Below are 26,807 nucleotides of genomic sequence, written 5' to 3' on the forward strand. Positions count from 1 at the left end.
GAACAAAACAAAATGTTTTAGGCATCAATGATATAAAATACAGATGTCCATGAGCATGCACTTTCAATGGGGGCAAAAAAATCTTATTCTTCAGGTATATAAAGCATAAAATATGCAGTCCATAAACAGATATAGAGTATATATGCAGTATTAAAATTTCATGGGGGTAGATGATTAGAAAACAAAAATCTAAAAAGGTTCTTTAGAGAGGTGAGAATGAAAAATTTGAGAAACATGGTGTGGATTCTTTTGCCAAGTGGGGAATACCTAAACTAATTCCATTTTAGTGATAATTCAAAATCCCTGGATGAAACAGAAAATCACAGTGATTATATTTCCTACCAGTGTACTTGTGAATGGCTGCAATTCTTTGTTTGGCCTTTGTTTCTCCTAGCAGAAGTCACTAAAATTGTTCAAGTGTAAAGAAAACTCTAGGAATAATTTCTTTTAAAGGTATATGAATCATTAAGTTTATGACACACAAGAGTACAAACCAAGAAAGTAAATTTATTTAAATTACTAAAATAGCTTTTAAAGTCATTTACAGATCAGCTGCTACAATTATTTTTCCTGATATAAGTAATATTAATTACTTTAAAATTATTTTGGTCAATGAAACATTTAAAAAAACATGTTTCTCCATATAATATATATAGGTATAAAATAAGTCTTTTCAAAAACTCTTGTTTTAGAATCCTCTATAAATCAGAATATTTGACTTCTGACAGTCAGGAACAAATTACAATAAGGGGTATAAATTTATGAATACTGGTAGTCCTAGTGGGAAGAAACGAGACTGTACTCTACCACCAGTCATGGGATCCTTAAAAGGTAAATGATGAAGCCATTGACAGGCTCTAGTATTCTAAAAACAATATTTTCATTTAAAGGTTTGTAGACAATAAAAAAATAAAGTGGATCCAGAATTTTAAGCTTCTAAGAAAACCAAAGCAGTTGACGGATGAGAAAGCTGTTAGTGATGCTAAGTTAAAACAGTAATGTACAGTAGTACATTTTAACATTCTTCATATATGGTAAACTTCACTTTCTTTTTCGCTTGAGGCACTCTTAGTAGAATTTATCACGTGCATTGTAAATCTTTATTCTTGTTACAAAAGTGTCATTAAAGGACTCAGAATGCAACAAGTAGACATGCAGAAAATCAAATCCTTCTTCAACAGCCCAGGAGAGCTGGTTAACAAATGGTTTACCAACTCCTGAAATTGTATTTCTTAACAAAACTTTCAGGATATGACCAAAATAAATGGCTCTGAACTTACCCATTCTTAAGAGCCAAGTGAACAAATATACTAAACCTCATCATATACATGCCTCAAAATCTCGGGGAGGAATAAAAATTTCTGAAAGGAAAAAAAAGGACATGTGAAAAACAAGTCCCAACAGAATTCACTGAGAATGCAGTTCATATAACTATGTTTGACTAACCCTAAGCCTCAGTGGCTTTCTTTTTGGCCACGTGGGACGGCTTGCAGGATCTTAGTTCCCTGACCAGGGATCAAACCTGGGCCCTCGGCATTGATAGTGTGGAGTCCTAACCACTGGACCGCCAGGGAATTCCCTCAGTGGCTTATTTTAACATTTCACCTTGAAGACGTTTTCCCCCCTTTCTCTCCCCATTCCACAACTTTTCCCATGTCTCCTTCTCCTTGCCCTCCAAAATCAAAGGAAAAAAACAAAAACCAAAAATCCCAAACACACACTCGGATGGCCTTTCATTATTTTTGTTCCTATAAGCAGAAGCTGACTACGGAATTCACATCTAAACGATGTAGAAGAGGACAAAAGGGAAAACCCACAGTTATGTTCAGGGAGCTGTCTTACTAATAACTCGACAAACTGTGAAAAAAATCTAAGTTAAAAAATTGGGTGGATTCATAGGAAGGAGCCTAATCCCTCCCACTGGTCATACCATAGCAATAATGATTCAACCCAGAATCTAAGCAGATCCTCTATGGGACTGCATATAATTTACAGTCCTCAGATATCATTAACACAGACCTCAATGGAAACAAGGACACGATTCTCTCAAAAAACAGATAATTAGGTTGAATAAACGATTTACATATTCCACGTTTACCTAAGAACTTAACCTCCTTTAAAAAGAAACCAGTTCTTTCAAAAAGAGCTCTGGATCCTGTCTATGGTTAGAAAGTTTGAAAAATTCTCAGAACTTGAGACATGATTTTCTCTTCTGTCTCCTCTTATAAGCAGATGCCCCTTTTCAGGTCATTTTCAGGTTGTACTGGCAGGACTAAGTGAGAAATACGGCTCCAGAGCCCACTCAATTTGTCTGGGTCCATATGTTTGTAGGAGTTGGGTGTATCAGAGTTGGTGAACTTGACTTTGAGGAAATCCCTCACTTTTTCTTCAATTTCCTTTAGGCCTAGACTGGTTCCAAGTGTCTCCTCCTCTAACAAGACAGTTAGGACTAAGGCTACATCTTTGAAGGCTGCATTTTCATGATCACAATACTTATAGAAGATCAAAGTAGAGCCTGCAGGCAGTGACTCAAAGCGGTGGACCACAGCTGCATTCTGGCCATTTCGGAATCCGTTGCTCAGTTCCTCATCTACCTCTCGTTTGACAACATCACTGTCTTGAGTTGCTTTGCCCGTCCCATCAATCCGGATTGCAGGAACACTTTGGAAGGAAGAATAGGCATCGGCAATTTGTTCACTCAGACACTTGAGTGCTTCTTCAGCATCTCGGGCAGCAGTGAGCAGCAAGATAGCAGGCTGAGGCCGAGGGTGGGAGCTATTAAGATGTTTTTCCAGGAATGTTAGGCTCCTTTTCCACAGCTTCTCATCTTGACCTTGGTACTTATTCATAAGTTGTTTCATCTGGTTCTGGAACTCTCGAACAGCAGTGGTTTCTGCTTCAGGAGTACGAGTGTACAAAAAACACCCAATGAGAAGAGCAGCTATCAGAACAAGAGGCCACCACCAGTTCACCTTGACAAAAGATGCACTTTGGGGTTGTCCAGTCACTTCTGCTCAGGAAAAAAAGAAATGATAGACACAAATATTATTTTCTTAGATTCAAGATCAAGTGACTTTTAAAGCCAATATTAATCTTTATAAACATTAGATAAGAGAGGAAGGAATTTAAAGAAGGGAGCTGATAATTTACTTTCTTAAAGAAATAATTTAGCACATGTGTTTTAAGTTACTTGTATGAGTATGCACATGTCTCTTCAATGTCAAAATGATAAAAAGACTTAGAGGAAAAAGTAGAATTTAAGTATATGTAATGGCGTGTGCAAGTCAGAAAGAATACAATTTATAAAGCAAAACTATTATTACTACTGCTAATATTTGGGAGGTAAACAATATTAAAAGACACTTTACAAAATAGTTTTAAATTTAGAAACTAACATGGATTATTATCCAAGGTGGAATGTTTATGTGTATAAAGGAATAAAGAAAAGGATGCATTATAAGTGAAATCTTCCATATAATAGCTAGCTGTCCCTTTAATTGCACTGATGCCTATCTTTTGCTGTATGCAAGTTAACACTGGTAAAACTTAGTTTGCAACTCATTCCTAATTATTACTGGCAATGATGATATGAATTTACATTTACCTAGTGCTTTTCAGTTTAAGCACTTTCTCATATACATCATTTAATAATTTAATATGACAGCAACAGTATTTTTACACTTTCTATTTATTGACTGCTTTAGACTAATAATTGTACCATGGACCCTCTAGAGCAACAGTTCTCAAAGTGTGACTGGTGGGGTATCTCAAGATCTCTTCAAGGGGGTCCTTGAGGTTAAAACTATTCTCCCGACACTAAGATCTTATTTGCCTTTTTCCACCATATTGACATCTGCACTGATGGTGTAAAAAGCCATGGTAGGAAAAATAACTGATGCTTTAGATGAGTCACAGGGCAGTAGCACCAAACTAGGACTGTCTTTGTATTCTTCATGGCCATGTATTCCAGGTTATCAGTTTCACTTAAGGACATCCTTCATGAAGCATTTAAAAGAATTTATCTTATTAGAACTCAACCTTGAGTAGAAATCTTAACATTCTATGTGAAGAAATGGGACATATACATAAAGCACTTCTGCTACATAGAACAGTATATGGCTGTCTCAAAGAAAAGAACTTTGTGCAACTGAGTTGTGAGCTGAAATAGTGCTTTTTTCATAGAATTTTTACTTGAAAAGACAAGTGACAAACTGGTTAGTCAGACTTTCATATTTGGGACACTTTTTCTGGAAAACGAACAATGTGAGCCTGTTGTTTTCAAGAAAACAACTGACTGGGACTTCCCTGGTGGCTCAGCGGTTAAGAATCCGCCTGCCAATGCAGGGGACGCGGGTTCAATCCCTGGTCTGGGAAGATCCCACACGCCACGGAGCAACTAAGCCCGTGCGCCACAACTACTGAGCCTGCGCTCTAGAGCCCGTGAGCCACAACTACTGAAGCCTGTGCACCCAGAGCCCGTTCTCTGCAACAAAGAGAAGCCACCGCAATGAGAAGCCTGTGCCCTGCAATGAAGAGTAGCTCCCGCTCACCGCAACTAGAGAAAGCCTGTGCGCAGCAAAGAAGACCCAATGCAGCCAAAAATAAATTAATAAATAAATTAACCCCCCCCCAAAATCGCCAATATATTGTAACAGTTTGAATACAGAAGCAGAATGAAACTCCAGCTCCATTTTATTAAGCCAGGCATTAGAGATCAGAGAAAATACAAAGCAATCTACCACTCTCCTTACTAAATTATTTAAAAATAACTAATAAACATTAAAAAAATTTTTTTACAATTTTAATCTCTAGGTAAATATGGACAGGTATAACTCATATATATATTTTTAAGTCCCTTTTTAAAAAAGGTCTCTGGGGTTCTTATTAATTTTGCTAGTGGAAAGTGGTATTGAGACCAAAGAATCTGAGAATCACTGTTATTTTCTTAGTACTCTTTCAAGATAATAAAAAGGCTTAGAGAACTAAAGAAACTTGCCCCAAGGCTATACAGAAGGTAAGTGGTCCAAACCAATTCAAATTCAGGTCTGTGAACTCTAAAAAACTATGGTATTCCCATTATGTCATGCTATGTGCATCTTTCTTTTGACAACAAGGTTCACTTGGTTAACAGTATTAGTTGCTTTACTTGTTAACTTTCACTTTTGGTCTTATGGATAATAAAGTGAAGGGGAAAGCCAGATGTTTTTTCACAGAGTTTGTCCTTAAAGACTTTTACTGCTGGTAAAATATATACTTTTTCTTTTGAAGTACTTAAAATATAATTCTTCAAATAGCATGAAGTTCTTTGGTGTCAAAAAAAATTAAAAAATCATTATGTTCACCAATTTTAGAGACTCATTTAATGAAAGCTGAATAGACAAACTTACGTTGGCTGGAGGTTGATGGAGATTGGTTTCCAAGCTCTGATTTCTGAACACCGTCATCTAATGATAGAAATAATAAAGACTATCAATTTATGTTTCATAATTTCAGTATTTCCAACAGAAAAAGAGAATACAAATTTCACCAAGAGAAAATAAGGCAGAGATCTGTCAGAAACAGAAGAAAAAGCAGAAGATTCAAGTGTCTATTAGATTGACAGCTGCTTGAGACACAAGATTGATTTCTTTCATAATTAATGTAATGGTCGAGTACAAAGCATACTCTTAACACATTAGTTTTGTGAGAAAGCCTTGAAGAACTTGACCCAAATTATTTAATGGGAGTGGTGAAACTTCTGGGACAAAGTTAAGAGGACAAAGAAAATAAGCACAACTATAATAAAAGGAAACAAATAATACCATCTGAAAAACTGCCATATATCGAACGATTGCCTGGTGATGATGCTGTAAAGAGGGAAAGAAGGACAAAATATGATTATGGATTACTGAGCTCTCTGGATAAGGGGTTTTAAGGTAAAACTCAATCTTAATCTTCACTAATTTCTACCTCAAACTGATTCAAATACGTCCTCTGGTGCTTCTGACCATTTCAAATATCAGTAATATTTTAGAAATTACACTGAAAAACTTTTCACCATTTCTGGTAATAGACAAGTAATTGTTTTAGCTTTGTGGTTAAACAACAGATTTCAAAAATAATTTTCCCACAACTCCATCAAATCTCTATTTCCATCATACTTTAGAAAACAAACGAAAAGCTCTTTCCTTTTCCTCTCCGTCCTCCTTGGCATAGCCATCTAAGAGAGAGGAAATGGAACGACAGGGTTCAGGAAGCGAAGAGGCTGAGTTACTCATTTGTATGATCTACATTACCAATACTGTCATCTAGCACTTGCCTGGAGTTTTATAACTTTATGTGTATAAGTGATCTTCCTAGTATTTATCAACAGTTTTCATTTGAGAAACACTGGACTAAACTGGAGGAATAAAATTAGCATTGCTAATTTATTTATTTTATATATATTTTTACAGAAATAGCCTTATTTCTGGTCATATGACAAAAAACCTCAAATGAAACAAAATGACATCAACCTTAACTCTAAAGGCATATTGTTTTGCAATTACTAGGTTAGTCTAGGAAATGGCATCATTTAGAAGCTTCAAAGTTAGGTAACCAAAGTTAAAACTGTCTTACTAAAAAAAAAAAAAAAATTTCCATCAGATAATGTTTATCTTAAATACCTCGTTCCATGGTTGCAAAGATCAAATGATATATGAAAATGCTGTGAAGTGCATGATGATATTAATAATGGAGAATAGCTAAATAACAGTTATTATGAAAACACATGTAACATTCATATAACTCATAAGAACATAAAATTAAGAAAACAAAATTAACACAAACAAAATTAAGAAAAACTCCCACTTACAATAGCATCAAAAGAATAAAATATTTAGGAATGAGATTAACCAAGGAGGTAAAAGCATTATACACTGAAACCTCTAAAACACTGATGAAAGGAATTAAAGCAGACATAAGTAAATGGAAAGACATCCCATGGTCATGGAATGGAGAATTAATATTCTTAAAATGTCCATACTACCGAAAGCAATCTACAGGTTCAGTGCAATCTGTATCAAAATTCCAATGGCATTTTTTACAGAAACAGAAAACAATCCTGAAATTCATATGGAACCACGAAATACCCCAAATTTGAAAGGCCAAAACAACTTTGAGTAAGAAGAACAAAACTGGAGGCATCACACTTTCTGATTTCAAAATATATCACAAAGCTAGAATAATCAAAACATTATGATACCACCATAAATACAGACATATAGACCAATGGAAGAGAATAGAAAGTCAGAAATAAACCCATGAAGATATAGTCAACTGATCCTCAACAAGGGTGTCAAGACTACACAAGAGCGAAAGGATAGTCTCTTCAGTAAATGGTACTGGGGAAACTGGATATCCACATACAAAGAATGAAATTGGACCCTTATACCATACACAAAAATCGACTCAAAATGGATTAAAGACTTAAATTAGGAATTGAAACAATAAAACTCCCAGAAGAAACATGGGGAAAAAGCTTCTTGAAGTTGGCCTTGACAATGATTTCTTGGATATAACAACAAAAGCACGCACAACAAAAGTAAAAATAGACCATGGGATTACATCAAACTTAAAAAGCACATGACTTATGTGATCAAAATCACAATGAGAAATCACCTCACATTATCAAATGTATTGTGGCTGTTATCGAAAAAACAAAAGTGCAAGGTATGTGGAGAGGATGTGGAGGAAAGAGAATCCCTGTACACTGTTGGTGGGAATATAAATTGGTGCAGTCACTATGGAAAAGAATTATGGAGGTTCCCCAAAAGGTTAAAAATGGACTACCATATGATCCGGCAATCCCACTTTTGGATATATATCCAAAGGAACAGAAATTACGACCTTGGAGAGATATCTGCACATCCATGTTCATTGCAGTAATATTCACAATAGCCGAAACAGGGAAGCAAACTAAATGTCCATTGACAAATTAATGGATAAAGAAAATGCGATGTATTTATACATATACATGTATACACACACATACACACACAATGGAATTATTATTCAGCTTTAAAAAAGAAAGAAATCTTGCCACTCTGGACAACATGGAGAACATTATCATAATGAAATAAGTCAGATACAGATATGCAAATGCTTCATAATATCATTTATGTGAGGAACCTAGTCAAATTCATAGAAACAGGTGGTTTCCAGGGCCTGGGGGAGGGGGAAATCAGGAGATATCAGTCAAAGGGTACACAGTTTCAGTTAAATGAGATGAAAAAATCCTAGAAATCTACTGTAGAGCATAGTACCTACATTTATTGTCCTATATATTAAAAATTTGCTACGAGGGTAGATCTTAAGTGTTCTTATCACACACATAATAATAAATAAAGAGGGTGGGAGAAAACTTTTGGAGGTGATGGATATGTTCACGGCATGGACTATGGTGATGGTTTCACAGGTATATACTTATCTCTAAACTCATCAAGTTGTATACAGTAAATACGTAAGTTGTATACATTAAATGCATGTCAATCACAGATGAATTGATAAAGAAGATGTGGTATATATATAATCAATGGAATATTAACCATAAAAGACGATGAAATAATGCCATTTGCAGCAACACAGATGGACCTAGAGATTATCATACTAAGCGAAGTAAGTCAGAGAAAGACAAATACCATATGACATCACTCATATGTGGATTCTAAAATATGACATAAACGAACATATCTATGAAACAGAAACAGACTCACAGACACAGAGAACACACTTGTGGTTGCCAAGAAGGTGGGGGTAGGGGAGGAATGGACTGGGAGTTTGGGATTAGCAGATGCAAACTATTATATATAGGATGGATAAACAACAAGGTCCTATGGTATAGCACAGGGAACTATATTCAATATGCTGTGACAGCCCATAATGGAAAAGAATATGAAAAGTAATATATATATGAATAACTGAATCGCTTTGCCATACAGCAGAAATTAACACAACATTGTAAATCAACTATACTTTAACAAAATATTTTAAAAACCAAAATGAATGTATGTCAATCATACTTCAATAGTTTAACCTACAGTTAAAGAGTATGTGAAACAATTTAGAAAATAAATCCATCAAGATAATGTTTATCTTGAATACTTTAATCCATGGTTGCAAAGATCAAATGAGACAATACATAAAAATGTTAAGTGCTCTTCTATGATGATTTTAATGATATAGAATAGGTAAGTAACAGTTATTATATACCATATGAAACATTTATATAATTTGAAGAACTCAAACTTAGTAGGGTATATATACTGCTGAGGCAACACACTGTCTAAAAGGTAAACTTTATGCTCATTAAAAATATTTTTAGAGACAGTAATAAAAATTCCGTTAAAAAAGATCTTTTTAAAAAGATAAAGCTCAGAGTTTTTCTAGTATGAAGAGTATGGTAACAATCAATCACTCTATGAAGTCAAAAGCAGAGGGCATGAATCTTTCATAGTTATTACTACTGATTATTACACAATATATTGTTAACAATAAATAAGCATTAATTATTTATGTGGTACATTTAGACTTAAAAAATTGTGTTCACATATATAATAAGCTCATTAGAATAACCTAGTTATAGGCACTATTGTCCCAACTTTAAAGTTAAGGAAATTGAGGTTCACAAAGTTTAAGAGACTTTACCAAGATGACTCAATTAGTAAGTAGAAGATCTGGGACTGGAACCCAATAGCTCTAACTCCAAACTCTCCTCTTTTCTCTACACCACTTTTAGAGACAGGTTCCAAAGCATGTATATTAATGAAGCACAGACTCAGAGGCCTCACTGTTTTATCATCTGGGACACAGCAAAAGTATAGACAGTGGTTCTATCTTTCTCCAAAGATCTGGATACAGGCAGAAACCTGAACTGGGACCTGTCTACCCAGAGAACTGGTACTAACATAGGGTGATAATGATCTGAAATCCAGGTTCTTGAACACCTAAATCTAAAAATGATTTTTTTTTTCTCACTGAAGCAGGCAGACGTGTATAGTTAAGACAATAAGATATGAAGCTTGGAATGCCAAGGAAAAGTTTTTTTCAAATGATGTTAGATTGAAGAGGAATCTATAAGGCTGTTTGGAAATCACTGCAATCTTCTACTCTGACTGAAAATTCTTTCTTTCTGCAATCGTCTACTCTGATTGAAAATTCTTTCTTCTTATCTTAAAGTCCTTCTGTGGTCAAAAATCTAAAAAATTTTGTTACCTGCACCCGAATGTGCAAATTTCTGCTATATAGTTTCTCTTTAACTCTGGAAGTTCTGTATATATGTTAGATGGCTATCAACCAGTATACAACTATTTAAGCCATAACAAATATACAAACTTAAGACAAAATAGGAATACGGAGAAAATACTATAAATGAGCTGTCAATTTAGCAACCATAAAGATCTATTTCTACATTCCAGCTAGACCTTCAATATAATTATTTTCCCTTCTGCATTGCATTTGTACAGTGCCTTAACAGAGGACAATGCAAACATTTTTTGACAACAATATGTACTACACTTCACTTTTCTGGAAGTAATTTATCTGCTATTAGTTACCCAGAATATATAGTTAAGAACTAATAACATCATAAAACTCTGAGCTTTTCATAGTATATACACTTAAACTCGTGCAGTTTTGCTTCCAAGAGTAATTCTTAGATCTTCAGAATGTTTTAATTTTTGATATTGGTTATAACCATAATCTTAAAAAGCTGAATTAATATTTGGTTTCCTAACTATAATAGGTCAAGAAGAACAAATTTTAAGAGGAAATGGTCTTCTAATAGCAAGTATATACAGCAATAAGAAATGACAGCCAGGGAATTCCCTGGCTGTCCAGTGGTTAGGACTCTGCACTCTCACTGCTGAGGGTCCTGGTTCGATCCCTGGTTGGGGAACTAAGATCCCACAAGCTGCGAAGCATGGCCAAAAAAAAGTAACAGCCAACAATAAGGCGAGGGCAAAAAGTTATTTCAGTTTTAGACAGCTGAAGAACTCACTTATGTGTATGGTAATACTTCACTGCTGGGGAAAAAATGAATTGCAACCATTACTACTTTACTGATAGAAAAACAAAGCCACAGAGGTTATCTTGTCCAATTACAGTTAGTTATTTCGTGAGCAAGAGCTATATGATGGGGATTTTTATATTATCTAAATAAAAGTAAGGGACACCTGATGACCTCAAGGCCTACTGTGGCTACAGGAATAAGGAAGGGATAGAGGTTAAAGATCACTTAAGGCATGGCATGGATTTTTTTATACAGTCAAGGTTTAATGTGGACACACTGCTATAGAAATTATGATAGACACTGAATTCAAAGTATGTTTTATCGCACCTATTTATTTCTTAAATATTTCTTAAATTCTATGACATTTAATCCATCCTAAACCCAAACATGAAAATACAATTTGAGGATTTCAGCATTTATAACTTAAAATAATGGGTATGCAAAGCTGCTCTAAGTGGTTATTTATACAACGGTAAACAACTGTTAAAAATAAAAACAGGTACTATCAAAAGATTAGAATTTCATTTTCATGTGCAGATTGTACTGCTGCTAGACAGAACTGACAATTTGTCAAGTACAGACCTATCATCCACTGGTTTTCTCACACCATGATTCTACACTCTACACCCAGTCCATCTCCTGCCAGTCCAAGTAGATGGAAATAACTAAACTAGCAATCATAAATGTCCTTTATTAATGAGATCACAAGCAACCCAAATGCTTATCTGATGAACTAAACAGTTTTATATGTTAAATAGTCAAAAAAACAGCAAATAAACTTAAAATTACTTCAATAACAGGTAGTAATTTAAAAATTTCTTCAATAACAGGTAGAGATTTATCAACTTACTTTGCATCCTAGTCCTTATTTTTCTGGTTTGTTCAAACCATTCCTGAGGATTTTTTTGATATCCCGAGCCTGAGACAAATATATATATCAAGATATCATTTCACATACTTTGAAAATGTATACTATACCTCAGTGTTATAAGGTAAATTTATCAGAAAGGCAAAACAAATTTGGCGAGGAAAACAACCAAAGCAATAGGTTCAAAAGTAAAAGATAATGTCAAAGGATCACATCAGTGAGGATGAGTTACTTCCCACAGCAAAAAAGGCAGCAAATAAATACATAATCCCCTAATAGACAAAACTATGTACAAGTCCTTTGCTATGGTCTATGACTGCATTTATTAACACTTGAACTTCATTAACACTTTGGTATTAATTAAGAAGAAAAAGGTTAACCATTTACTTTTGTAAATAAATTATTTTCAGTAAAGTAGTCCTAAACACATTTCTACATCACAGAGTACCAATATTACATATAGTATCAATTTGTGGTGGATTAAAAGGCAAAGAGGGTAAAATGACTTTGAATTCTATTCAAATTTTTGTTGGCTAGCAAGACTGGGTTGATTGATAAAAGAATAGACAACCAACCACTTACTTAGCGCTAATTGTTGCTTATCATAAGCTGTGAAGTCTCGACCTGAAACAGAAAACAGAGGTAAGGTCATAGAAAATAAAGAACGGAAATAAAAACAATGAAGATGTTGCATAAACATTTTACTTGTTTACTACTGACACCAAAAACAAAAAAAATCAAACCTTTCTTTCATCAGTCCCAAACATATACAATATATATGTATTTTCCCTTTTCTAAACTTCAAAATGTTCAGGAATTGGATAATAAGAAGCCAGCTTTAAGAGCAACGCCATCAAAATAAAAGCTAAATGTACTGAATGCTTACCAGGTACCAAGTATAATTTTATCAACTCTCACACTTTATGTGGTAGATACTATTATTCCTATTTTACAAATAAGTAAACTGAAATTGATAACTTTCCCCAAGATTACATATGTAAAAGGTAGTAGGACTGAGATATAAACCCAGGCAGTTCATATATAACGGTATATACTATATAAGCAAATTTGTGAACACTGCAAAGTAGTTATGCAGTGCAAGATGCTACTTCATGTTTTGGGATGGTATTTAAGGACAGCTACAAAATGATACAATGGGATAATTAGAAAATGTTATTACAAACAATTATAACATGGTAAATTTGCAAATCTGCCCTGAAGAAACAAGTTACTTCTAGCTACTGATACAAGTACCAATATAAATTTATGTTCAACTTATTTTCTGACTAAAAATGCAGTATGTGCTGGCTGTAACATTCTAGAAATGCATAACCTAAAAATTCATTAATATCTATTAAGTGCCTATTACGTGCAAAACATTGTAGGAAAACCGTGGTGAATAAGACAGATAGATGTATATTCCAGATTTGTTTTCAGTCTACACTAACAAAGAACTTTTTAAAAAACTAGACACACTTTTTTGTATTGTCTTTCATTGACTATGTGAAGTAATTTTTTAAAAACACCTTTGCTTTAGGGCTGCATCTTAGAATCAGTGATACGACACAGTTTAACTGGATGGTTTTCTTTCTCAGTAATACATAAAAGCAATGGCATTTTCGATTCAAGGAAATATATACCTAATTGTATACAAACAACTCATTTTCCATAACTGAAAAGTATACCATTGCGTAAGTATAGCATAATTAATATAGGGACACACATTTCAGAGCTTCCAAAGATCAAAGATTTAGAATAGCAAAGGGCAAACATATAAGATAATCCAGAGAGTAATTTTCCATAAATGACTGATTTTTGTTTCACCTGCTTTTGTTTTGTCTCAGTTTTAATTCCAAACCCAGAACCTACTAAAAACTAAAAAAAATATATATATATACACGTATATAAAGTGGAATTCTATGAACATGGTGATTAAAAAACAGATTTCCAAAGACTTTTTCTTTAAAAATAGTCTCATATTTTTAAAATGGTATTGTGGAAGGAAAAAAATTTCTTGAAGGTTTTACATTCCAGGATATTTTTGGTTGACTAATAATTAATTTGAATTCTGGGACTTGATTTAAAAATGGAAAAAGAAAACACAGTGTAATTTCTGCTTAACCTAAGAGATACATGTCCACTGTAGATAATCTGCAAAACATAGGAAAAAAGTAAACGAAAAATGTCAACAACAATTCTACCATCCTGAAAAAACACTGTTAGCATTTTAGCATATTACTTCCCATTCTTTTCATGTGTGTTACATTTTCTCAATATTTTATTATGAAAATTTTCAAAGTTGTAAGCCAGGCTGTAAGACTTATATACACACCAACTAACTTACCATTAACTTTTTACTTTACCGGATTTACCACTTATTTATTCATCCTTCCAAACTTTCGCAACACAGTTTAAATCATACCATATAAGTAGGTTCAAACTACTACATTAGTTAATTAAACTAAAACAATCAACAAATTTATATTGCAAACAAGTACATTCAACAAATCAAAGAAGGCAGTAGTTTTTTGTTTTTTTTAAATTCAAAATCAAGGTTGGGTACAGAGGTGATTAACTCAAGAAGCAAATTCAAGATGCAAGATGAGGGGTTTTTTTAGCATTCACTATACCTCTTTTTCAACATTTTACATTAAACTGCAAAAGAAGATCTTCAAAAATAAGAATAGCATTTGACCACACCCACAGGTAGACTTTTAAGAGTAAAAATCATGGTTTTACTTACTTTGTGATGACTGCCAAAATGATTCTGGATATTGACTTGATGATCCGGTGGTTTGGTCTAAAAACAAAAAAGAAATATAGTATACTATAAAGCATATTTAACTTTCTAAGTGCACATTTAACCAGAGAATGATGAGTAATCAAAAGAGCAAAAATATTCAGATAAACCCCAGGGAATTCAACACTTGAATGTATAATTTATTTTAAAAAATAGTTTCTAAAGGGTCAAGTTATGTCTAAAAAATTAATTATCTGTCTTTTCTTTTTAAAGAGAAAAACAGATATAGAGCATGGCAGGAGGTAAAGAAGATAATGAAACCTTTGAGCTGGGGAAAATCTTGAAAGTTTACAATAATGGATCTTCTGGAAATCATTACTATCCATTTTGTCTTAAATTTTTCTTGCAAGTGGTCGATATGTTATGTATTTTAGCCTTCCCTTCTTAAAAATCTTAATTTTTTTTCATTTAAAAGTGGAATTTATAACAAAGTATGTCTAAAAGCAGTCAGACTGCTATCTTGGAGGCAAAAGCATTTGACACAACCAGGTGGTGGTTAAGTATTTTTGTTGGTGTACTCCTCTAACTAAAAAAATTTTGAGCATCTATCTCCAAAATATATTTTTAATATTATATACAAGCATTACTAAAATAATATATTAACTAATGTGTTGTATATATTATAAAACAAACTAAAATAGACATCTTAAATGGATGAAATAAAAGATGTATATACACTAAATTCTAATATTTTCCTCCTGCACTCCAGTGGAACTTCTAGTACCTCTTCGGTAATAACTGGCCCAGAAGACAATCTAGAAAGATCAGTATTCTTCTGAATATGCCTCACATCTTTGTTCTTTAGCTAGAGTTTTCTTCTGTATGGGGTATGCATGCTTCAATAAGAATTTATTAGAATTCAAAAGGGATCACAGAGCCTGGGGTTTATGTAGCATCAAAGAGCCACACTGGTAGCAATGGCATCAAGCTACTGGCTATATGATTCATGACTTAATTAGTCTCTAATTTTTAGAGCTGTATGTATGCATATATGAAAACTAACAACAGCACTCAATTTGAGTGTTTACTATGTGCTAGGTACTCTCTAAGTAATTAAACCTCACAACAACCCAGATGAGGGAATTGAGGAACAGAGAAGTTAAGCAATTGCCTGAGGGCACAAACCTAGTAGTGGAAGAGTGAAACCCAGTGAAACTCCAGAGCCCAAGATCTTAACCACCAGGCTACAGTGTTGCATATCTCCTTTGGGATTTCTGTATCAAGAAAGAATGGTGAGGGACTTCCCTGGTGGTCCAGTGGTTAAGACTCTGAGCTCCCAATGCAGGGGGTCCAGGCTCGATCCCTGATCAGGGAACTAGATCCCGCATGCTGCAACTAAAGATCCCACATGCGGCAATAAAGATCCTGTGTACCACAACTAAGACCTGGCATAACCAAATAAATAAATAAATATTAAAAAAAAAAAAGAAAGAATGGGGAAAAATGAGGAAGGGCGGGAAATATGTAGAATAAATGCCCATAAACCAGCTTCTGAGCTTATTTTTAAAATGGAATGATTTAGTAAAACATAGGAATTACAGAAATTCTCAAAAGGTGGTGAGGGGTAAGTAGAGACTTATTCTATAATGGAACTAAAATACAAAATTATTTATTATTTCCACTGTTTACAAATTTAATCAGCACCCTCATAAGTCTCAAGTTGGTATTTTTTTTCTCTTCAGTCAGTTCTTTCCTTGAATAAACTTAAACATCAATTCACAGGAACAATCAGAAATTGTTATTGCTAACTGGATGTGAATTTGAACAACTCAGAGATAAAAGGAGTAATCTAAGTTTATTAAAACTTCCTAAAAGCTAACTAATACTCCTGATAGTATAGTGAGTCAATGCCAGTGTGATCAGTTTCTCTATAAACTTTTTTTTAATTTTTAATTTAATTTTTAATTATTTATTTTTGGTTGCATTGGGTTTTCGTTGCTGCATGCGGGCTTTCTCTAGTTGCAGCGAGCGGGGGCTACTCTTTGTTGTGGTGCACAGGTTTCTCACTGCAGTGGTTTCTCTTGTTGCAGAGCATGGGCTCTAGGTGCGCGGGCTTCAGTAGTTGTGGCATGTGGGCTCAGTAGTTGTGGCTCGCGGGCTTAGTTGCTCCGCGGCACGTGGGATCTTCCCGGAGTAGGGCTCAAACCAGTGTCCCCTGCATTGGCAGGCAGATTCTTAACCACTGCGCCACCAGGGAAGTCCCTCTATTAAATTTTTTAAAAAATCACAAATAACTCTTCTTTTGAGCACAAAAATATCTTATGTTCCATAAACAACAAAGCAAGGTAAAAGTGATTTGTTTGTTTAGATATTACATTACTAATCAGATGTATACATGGAATCAGTAATTTTAAAAAATGTTTAAAAGCACACAACTTTTTAAAAAGTAGTTTTAATAAATACTTTAAAATACTTTTTAAAAAAGCAAATTCACAGAATACCTTTATACTTTAACTAAAAATACAGCTCCTAAGATAAGAGTCATATGTACATAAAGCAATGTTACCTCCGGACTCAACAGAATCCTCGGATCTGACCTTAACAACCGTAACATCACTGTCAGAGCTGTCTTGATCATTTTCCTCCATTTCCCCTAAAAAGAAATAAAAATATACTAGTATAGTCTTTATTCTAAGGCTCTAAAGATCTGGATTAAAAAATAAAAACAAGTAATTCAACATTAAAATGAAGCCTTTTAAATAATCAGATATAGAATTGCTGTTTATTATGCTTACTATCCTGAGTCACAAAGGTCTAAATAAGCTAAAATTGAGCTCATTTATTTTATTTGCTCTGAGGTAAATAATTATATCCGAAACGAATATTCAATAAGATTATATTCTGAGGCTTTAATGTAGAGCTGAAAAGTAAACAAATGAACATTAAATAGAAGAAAAGTTTTAACTTATGGGGAGGAAAAGTACATATAGTTAGTGTATAAATTCAGACAAGATTAGTATATGCATTCATATGTGTTTGCATATATGTGTGTGTGTTTGCAAACAGGGTGTGTGGATACATACACCCGTACACAAACATTTCAGTATGCAGGTGACTAATCTCAGATTATGGTGAACTTAAAAATGGACTAAATTTTACCGTACTATTCAAACATAGACTGGTTATGAGAATTTGAAAACTGATTATTTGAGTACCACAATCAAAGGCCAGCACATGCCAGAAACAGAAAATATTAGCTTTGCTTAAATTAACTCAAACAGACAAAAGATGCTTAAAATGCACAGGAAGGGGGCTTCCCTGGTGGCGCAGTGGTTGAGAGTCCGCCTGCCAATGCAGGGAACACGGGTTCGTGCCCCGGTCCGGGAAGATCCCACATACCGAGGAACGGCTGGGCCCGTGAGCCATGAGTCGCTGAGCCTGCGGGTCCGGAGCCTGTGCTCCGCAACAGGAGAGGCCACAACAGTGACAGGCCCTCGTACCAAAAAAAAAAAAAAAAAAAAAATGCACAGAAAGGCTATCATTCTATCCTATTTTACCTTCCATTTAACAGTTCAGATAATCATGAATTTTTTTTCCAAAAAGACACTATTTTCTGCTCTCTCTCTTAAGTACTTAGCAAAATTGCTTCTAATCTTAACAACAAAAAGATTTAGAATACATTGCATGATATTTTAAGAGAAAATACCTTCTTCTGAGAAATTGACCTTCTGTTGGACACTGGTGGCTTCTAGAAGAGAGAAGCATACATGCTGTATGTAACATCATAAGCCAAAACTCAGGAATAAATAAGAGCATTTAATTTAGGGAAGTGAACATTACATCACACCAATTAAACTTTTTGTTAAATTATAAAAAAAAGAATCAATTAATTCCCTTTACATTATTTCAGGAATAAGTCTGCTACAAACCAGAATCAGAAAGAGTTTACTGTTCCTTCACCCAGAGGTCTGTTTGTATTATAAAATGTAACCTTTGTTTGCAGAAAACATGAAACTCTATGTTGATAAATACAGTCCCTATAGGTTTACTGTATTCTTATTCTCATATCTGCTACATTCCCTATACTCTTTTGAAAAGCCAACCACACCAGTAGAGTTGAAAAACCAGTTCTTTAATGAATCAGTGCATCCAAAGAGAAAGGTAAGAAAGGTAAAGAAACTCTCCTAGTTCCAGCAGGTCCACATACACCACTATTTCTAAGAGCCAGAGAATCTGGACAAAGATAAACGAGCAAAATGTGTCAAACAAATGCAGTATTTTTACATAGGCTATTCTGACTTTTATTTTTGTATTTTTGGCTGTGCCCTGCAGCTTATGGTATCTTAGTTCCCTGACCAGGGATTGAACCCAGACCCTTGGCAGTGGAAGCGCAGAGTCCTAACCACTGGACCGCCAGGGAATTCTGTGATTTTTTTTTTTAAATAAAGGAAGGTATACCCAAATGCAAGCATTGCACAATTGGGCTAAAATACTGCTGAATGATCATATGAGAAGTAGTATGTTCCACAAAGCTGAAAACTTGTGTTTGCTTTCAGATTTTCTTCTATTGATTTTAACCCCCATTTGCTTTACAAAAGAAAAAAAAAACTGTACTGTAGAAGGCAACTACCAAAACATTATATGGTGAATTTGGAAATACTTTTTAAAAATCAGTTTAATTAGATGGTATAATACTAGTCAAACTACTCTTAATAGTGGCAAGTGCAAATCAGTATTTGCCAACATTTCTGCTATAAAAAAAATTAACCCTGAGAAAATTGCTAGTAATACTATGCTACTCTTTCCTTAGAAAGACTGTCTTTTCAGTTTATCTTTTTCCTCCAAGCAGAAAAATGGAAAGTCAAACTTGTCTTAGTGCTATTCCCTTAAAATTTGTTAATATTTCCATTCACATAAAAAGGTATTATTCCCTTTTTGAAGTTTTGTTTTCTAAGTGCATAACTATAACAGTATTTCTTTTTTGGACAGCTGTTTTGCTTTATTCATTTATACAACTATTCACATAGCATGCAAAAAAAAATTTTTCTTAAGAGTCAATGGTCATGTCTTAGTTATTTTAATAATAGTAAGTCCTTAATATTTTCATGTTGCTAGTTAGTTTTCAAAAAACTTCATGTCTGTTATCTGATTCCCATAATGTCATAAGGGAATACTATCATAGGTGAGGCTCAAAGATACTAAGTGACTTGTCTAAGGGTGTCAGGACTAACAAGTGACAAAAAAGGACTTGAATACAGACTCTTCTGATTCCTAGTCTACTACCCTTCTACCACTGCATCAGTTTTGTTCATAACGGCACATAGTAAGCACTCAGTAATTTGTTTAAATTTATTTTTAAATTCATTTTTAAAAGCAGTTTAAGATTCATGAAACTGAGGGGGAGAGAGATTTCCCATATGCTTCCTGTGCCCAGACATGCATAGTCTTCCCCATTACCAACATTCCTATCAGAGTGATACATTTGTCACAACTGATGAACCTATACAGACACATCGTAATCACCCAAAGACCATAATTTACATAACAGCTCAATCTTGATGTTGTACCTTCTATGGGTTTAGACAAATGTATAATGACATGTATCCACTAGTATGATATCAGAGTATTTTCACTGTCCTAGAAATCTTCTGTGCTCTACCTATATTCATTGCTCCCCCATCTCCCACCCCCACCCCAAACCCTTGGCAATCACTGATCTTTTTATTGTCTCAAGAGTTTTGCCTTTTCCAGGATATCATATAATTGGAATCATACAGTATATAGCCTCTTCAGATTGGCTTCTTTCACTTAGTAAGATTCACTTAAGGTTCCTCCATGTCTCTTCATGGCTTGATAGCTCTTAACACAATAATATCCCATTGTCTGGATGTTTATTTATCCACTCACCTATGGAAGGACATCTTGGTTGTTTCCAAGTTTTGGCAATTATGAATAAAGCTGCCATATGTGTGTGTAGGTTTGTGTGTGGACATAAGTTTTCAACCCTTTTGGGTAAATATCAAGGAATGTGATTGCTGGACTGCATGGTAAGAGTATGTTTAGTTTTGTAAGAAACTGTAAAACTAACTTCAAAGTGGTTGGACCATCTTATGTTCCCAACAGCAATGAATAGGATTTCCTGTTGCTTCACATCCACATAAGCATTTGGTATTGTTAATATAAGTATGTAGTGGTATCTCGTTTTCAATTGCATTTCCCTGATGACATAAAATGTAGAGCAACTTTTCAAACGTTTATTTGCCACCTGTATATCTTCTTTGGTGAGGTGTCTATTACGGACTTCAACCCATTTTTAAATCAAGTTGTTTTCTTATTGTTGAGTTTTAAGAGTTCTTTGTCTATTTTGGATAATAGTCCTTTCTCAAATAAGTCATTTGCAAATATTTGCTCACAATCTGTGGCTTGCCTTCTCACTCCCTTGACATTGTCTTTTGCTGAGCAGAAGTTATAATTCTAACAAAGTTCGGCTTATCAGTTATTTCTTTCACGGATAATGCCTTTGGTTTATACCTAAAAAGGCATTACCATACCCAAGGTCATCTAGATTTTTCTCCTATGTAATCTTCCAGGAGTTTTATAGTTTTGTGTTTACATTTAGGTCTATGATCTATTTTGACTTAATTTTTGTGAAAGGTGTTAAGGTCTGTGTTCAGATTTTTTTTTTTTTTTTTACATGTGAAAGTCCAGTTGTCCCAGTACCATTTGTTGAAAAGACTCTTTGTTCCATTGTACTGCCTTTGCTCCTTTGTCAAAGATCAGTTGACTATATGTGGGTCTACTTACGGGCTCTTTATTCTGTTCCAATGATCTACTTGTCTATTCTTTTGACAATACCACATTGTCTTAATTACTGTAGCTTTAGGTTTAGTTTAGCTTGAGGCTAAGTACTGTCCTACTTTATTCTTCCAATATTGTGTTAGCTATTCCAGGTCTTTTGTTTCTCCATACAAACTTTAGGACTAATTTGTTGATATCTATGAATTAACTTGCTGGGATTTTGATTGGTGTTGCACTGAATCTACAGATTAAGTTGGGAAGAAATGACACCTTGACAATACTGAATCCTCCTATCCGTAAACATGGAATATCTCCCCATTTATTCAGCAGTTCTTTGATTTCATTCATCAAAGTTTTGTAGTTTTTTTCATATAGACCTTGTACATGTTTTGTTAGATTTATATCTAAGTATTACATGTTGGGGTATGCTAATGGTAATTATATTGTGTTTTTATTTTCAAGTATCTCTTGTTCACTACTGGTATATAAGACAGTGCTTGACTTTTGTATATTAACCTTGTATCCTACAACTTTGCATAACTGCATTAAGTTCCACAAGGTTTTTTTGTCCATTCTCTTGGATTTTCTACATAGACAATCATGTCATCTGTGAATAAAGACAGTTTTATTTCTTCCTTCCCAATCTGTATACCTTTTATTTCCTTTGTCTTATTGCATTAGCTAGCACTTCCAGCACAATATTGAAAACTGGTGAGCAAGGACATCCTTGTCTTGTACCTGATGTTAGTACAAAAGCTTCCAGTTTCTTACCATTATTACACGTTAGCTGTAGTTTCTGTAGACGGTCTTTATCAAGTTGACAAAGTTTATCTCTATTCCTGAGGATTTTTATAATGAATGGGTGTTGGACTCTATCAAATGTTGTTTTCTGCATCTATTGATATGATCATATGATTTTTCCTTAGTCTGTTGATGTGTTGGATTATATGAATTGATTTTCAAATGTTAAACCAGCCTTGCACACCTGAGATAAATCCTATTTGGTTGTAGTGTATTAATTCTTTTTGTACTTTTAAAATTTTGATTTACTAACATTTTGTTGAAGGTTTTTGCATCTGTGTTCATGAGAAGTATTTTTTAAACATCTTTAAAAAAATTTAAGTAACATTGATCTGTAAGTTTCATGTGTACAGCATTTTATTTCTAATTCTACATACCCTACAATGTGCTCACAACCACAGACTTATTTTCTGGGACTTCCCTGGTGGCGCAGTGGTTAAGAACCCGCCTGCCAATGCAGGGGACACGGGTTCGATCCCTGCTCCGGGAAGATCCCACATGCAGTGGAGCAACTAAGCCCGTGTGCCACAACTACTGAGCCTGTGCTCTAGAGCCCGTGAGCCACAACTACTGAGCCTGTGTGCCACAAGTACTGAAGCCCATGCACCACAACGAAGAGTAGCCCCCACTTGCTGCAACTAGAGAAAGCTCGTGCACAGCAACGAAGACCCAATGCAGCCAAACATAGATAATAAACAAATAAATTTATTTAAAAAAACCTTATTTTCCATCCATCACACAGTTGATCCCCTCTACCCATTTTCCCTTCCCCACTGCCCCTTCCCCTCAGATAACCACTACTTTGTTCTATCTACATGTTTGTTTTTGTTTGGTATGTTCATTTATTTTTAAATGTTTATTAGTTTTTTTACATTCCCCATATGAATGAAATCATATGTATGTCTTCCTCTGTCTGACTTAGCTCACTTAGCATAATGCCCTCAAGGTCCATCCACACTGTCACAAATAGCAAAATTTCATCTTTTTTTATGGCTGGGTAGTATTCCATTTTATACATATACCACATCTTTATCCATTCATCTGTTGATGGGCACTTGGGTTGTTTCTGTACCTTGGCTACTGTAAATAATGCTGTGATGATTATGGGGGAGGGTGGTGGTGCAGTTATCTCTTCAGATTAGTATCTTCATATTCTTTGGATAAATGCCGAGAAGTAGGATAGCTGGATCATATGGTAGTTCTATTCTTAACTTTCTGAGGAATCTCTAAATAGTCTTCCATAGAGACTGTACCAACTTACATTCCTAACAACAGTGTATGAGGGTGTCCCTTTTCTCCATATCCTTGCCTTTTTGAGAATTCTAACAGGTGTGAGGTGATATCTCACTGTAGTTTTGATTTGCATTTCCCTAATAATCAGTGATGTTGAACATTTTTTCATATGCCAGTTAGCCATCTGTATGTCTTCTTAGGAAAAGTGTCTATTCAGCTCCTATGCACAATGGTTTTTTTTTTTTTTTTTTTTTTTTTTTGTGGTATGTGGGCCTCTCACTGTTGTGGCCTCTCCCGTTGCGGAGCACAGGCTCCAGATGCACAGGCTCAGCGGCCATGGCTCACGGGCCCAGCCGCTCCGCGGCATGTGGGATCTTCCCGGACCAGGGCACGAACCCGTGTCCCCTGCATCGGTAGGCGGACCCTCAACCACTGCGCCACCAGAGAAGCCCCTATGCCCAATTTTTAATCAGGTTGTTTGGGGTTTTTTGTTTTTGAGTTGTATGAGTTCTTCATATATTTTGGATATTAACCCCATATTTGATATGTCATTTGCAAATACTTTCTCCCATTCAGTAGGTTGTCTTTTCATTCTATTGATGGTTTCCTTTGCTGCAGAAGCTTTTTAGCTTGATATAATCTCACTTGTTAAATTTTGCTTGTGTTTCCCTGCATGAGGAGATGTATCTAGGAAGATACTGCAAAGACTGATGTCACAGAGTATATTCTCTCTGCTTCTTCTAGAAGTGTACGCTTTCATCTTATATTCAAATATTTAGTCCATTTTGAGTTAGTTTTTGTGTATGGTTTGGTCTAGTTTCATTTTTCTGCATTTGGCTGTCTAGTTTTCCCAATACCATTAATTGAAGAGACTATCCTTTTCCCATTTTATGTTCATTGCTCCTTTGTCATAAATTAATTATCCATATGTGTGTGGGCTTATTTCTGGGTTCCCAATTGTGTTCCATTGATCTATGTATGTTTTCCTGCCATAGCAACCATGCTGTTTCTATGTCTTTGTAGTATAGTTTGGAATCAGGGAGTGTGATACCTCCAGCTTTGTTCTTTTTTCTCAGGACTGCTTTGTCTACTTGGGGACTTTTGTGGTTCTACATAAGTTTTAAAATTTTTTGTTCTTTTCTGTGAAAAATGTTTTTGGGATTTTGATAGGGATTGCACTGAATCTGTAGTTTGCTTTAGGTAATAAGTACATTTTGACAATGTTAATTCTTCCAATCCATGAGCATAGAATATCTTGCCATTTATTTGTGTCTTCTTCAATTCAACAGTGTCTTGTATTTTTCACTGTACATGTCTTTTACCTCCATGATTAAATTTACTTCCACGTATATTATTTTTATTGTAATTGTAAGTGACATTGCTTTCTTTCTTTCTTTTTAACATTCTTATTGGAGTATAATTGCTTTACAATGGTGTGTTAGTTTCTGCTTTATGACAAAATGAATCAGCTATACATATATCTCCATATCTACTACCTCTTGCGTCTCCCTCCCATCCTCCCTATCCCACCCACCTAGGTAGTCACAAAGCACTGAGCTGATCTCCCTGTGCTATGCACATTGTTTTCTTAGTCACTCTGCAGCATGTGGGATGCTCTTGGACCACAGCTCAAACCCGTGTCACCTGCATTGGCAGGCAGATTCTTAACCACTGCATCACCAGAGAAATCCCCAGATTTTTATATATTGATTTTATATCCTGCAACTTTACTGTATTCATTTATTATTTCTACTTCTTCCTTCCCAATTTGGACGCATTTAATTTCTTTTTTCTTATCTAATTGCTCTGGCTAGGGCTTCCAATACTATATTGAATAGGAGTGGTAAGAGTGCACATCCTTGTTTTATTCCTGATCTTAGAGGGATAGCTTTCAATTTTTCACCATGGAGTATCATGTTGTCGTGGGTTTATCATATATGGCTTTTATTATGTTGAGGTGTGTCCCTACTATTCCAACTTTAGAATTTTTATCATAAATCAGTATTGAATTTGTTAAATGCTTTCTCTGCATCTGCTGAGATGATCTTATGGCTTTTGTCCTTCATTTTATTAAGGGGGTGTATCACAATGAATGATTTTATAATGTTGAACCATCCTTGAATGGAATAACTCCCACTTGATCATGGTGTAGGATCTTTTCAATATATTGTTGAATTCAGTTTGCTAATATTTTGTTCAGGATTTTTGCATTTATGTTCATCAGAGATACTGGACTGTAATTTTTTGTTGTTATCATCCTCTGGTTTTGGTATCATGGTGACATTGGCCTCTTAACACATTATTGACCAGGGGATTTCTGCAGAAACTAACTCCTGTGGCATCTCTGGTCAATAATGTGTTAAAGTGAGATAGGAAGTATTCCCTTCTTTTCAGTTTTATGGAACAGTTTGAGAAGGATAGGTATTAAATCTTCATCGAATGTTTGGTAGAATTGGCCTGTGAAGCCATGTGGCCCTGGACTTTTGTTTTTTGGGAGTTGTCTGATTACTGTTTCAATCTCTGTACAAGTGATCAGTCTATTCAGATTTCCTATTTCTTCCTGATTCAGTCTTGGAAGGTTGTATGATTCTAAGATATTGTCCGTTTCTTCTAGGCTGTGCAATTTGTTGGTGTATAGCTGTTAAAAATACTCTCTTATAATCCTTTGTATTTCTGTGGTATCGGTTTTTTTCCCTCTTTTGTTTCTAATTTTATTTATCAGAGCCTTGTTGCTTTTCTCCTTAGTGAATCTAGCTAACAGTTTGTCAATTTTGTTTATCTTTCCAAAGAACTAGCTCTTAGTTTCATTGATCTTTTCTACTGTCTTTTCAGTTTCTTATTTATTTCTGCTCTTATCTTTACTTTTTCCTTAATAATACTAACTTTGGGGTTCGTTTGTTCTACTTTTTCTAGTTTCTTTAGGTGTAAGGTAAGATTGTTTAAGATTTTTCCTTTTTCTTGAGGTAGACCTTATTGATACAAACTTCCCTCCTTGTAAAGCAACCATACTCCAATAAAAATTAATTAAAAAAAAAAAAGACATGGATGTACTCTGTAATGACCCATACGGGAAAAGAAAAAAAAAAAAAAGTGGATATGTGTATAACAGATTCAATTTGCTGTAAACCTGAATCTAACACAACACTGTAAATCAACTATATTCCAATAAAAATAATTTAAAAAAAAGAAAAAAAAATGACAGGACGAGGGGAAGATGGCGGAACAGTAAGACGCGGAGATCACCTTCCTCCCCACAGATACACCAGAAATACATCTACACGGGGAACAACTCCTACAGAAAACCTACTGAACGCTGGCAGAAGACCTCAGACCTCCCAAAA

At 34.7% G+C, this 26,807-nt stretch overlaps 1 protein-coding gene across 2 annotated transcripts in view; it reads right to left on the reverse strand.

Moving 5' to 3' along the window:
• Positions 1-557: 557 nt before the first annotated feature.
• The window catches only part of TOR1AIP1 (torsin 1A interacting protein 1), a 51,729-nt gene continuing 25,479 nt past the window's right edge, over positions 558-26,807 (reverse strand). Inside the window, exons 4-11 of one of the 2 annotated variants that reach the window (XM_029227553.1) lie at positions 18,341-18,382; positions 17,201-17,287; positions 14,638-14,694; positions 12,477-12,518; positions 11,877-11,945; positions 5,802-5,846; positions 5,388-5,444; positions 558-3,010 (exon numbers count right to left, since the gene is read on the reverse strand). In XM_029227553.1, coding sequence (XP_029083386.1) covers positions 2,223-3,010; positions 5,388-5,444; positions 5,802-5,846; positions 11,877-11,945; positions 12,477-12,518; positions 14,638-14,694; positions 17,201-17,287; positions 18,341-18,382 — 1,187 coding nt within the window. In that variant the 3' untranslated portion in view covers positions 558-2,222. The remainder of the gene's footprint in view (positions 3,011-5,387; positions 5,445-5,801; positions 5,847-11,876; positions 11,946-12,476; positions 12,519-14,637; positions 14,695-17,200; positions 17,288-18,340; positions 18,383-26,807) is intronic. The other variant, XM_029227554.1, reaches the window with a different exon arrangement.

This window comes from Monodon monoceros, unplaced genomic scaffold (genome assembly GCF_005190385.1).
Source record: "Monodon monoceros isolate NGI ecotype Baffin Bay Population unplaced genomic scaffold, NGI_Narwhal_1 Super_Scaffold_18, whole genome shotgun sequence".
In the NCBI taxonomy this organism is placed as follows: Eukaryota; Metazoa; Chordata; class Mammalia; order Artiodactyla; family Monodontidae; genus Monodon; species Monodon monoceros.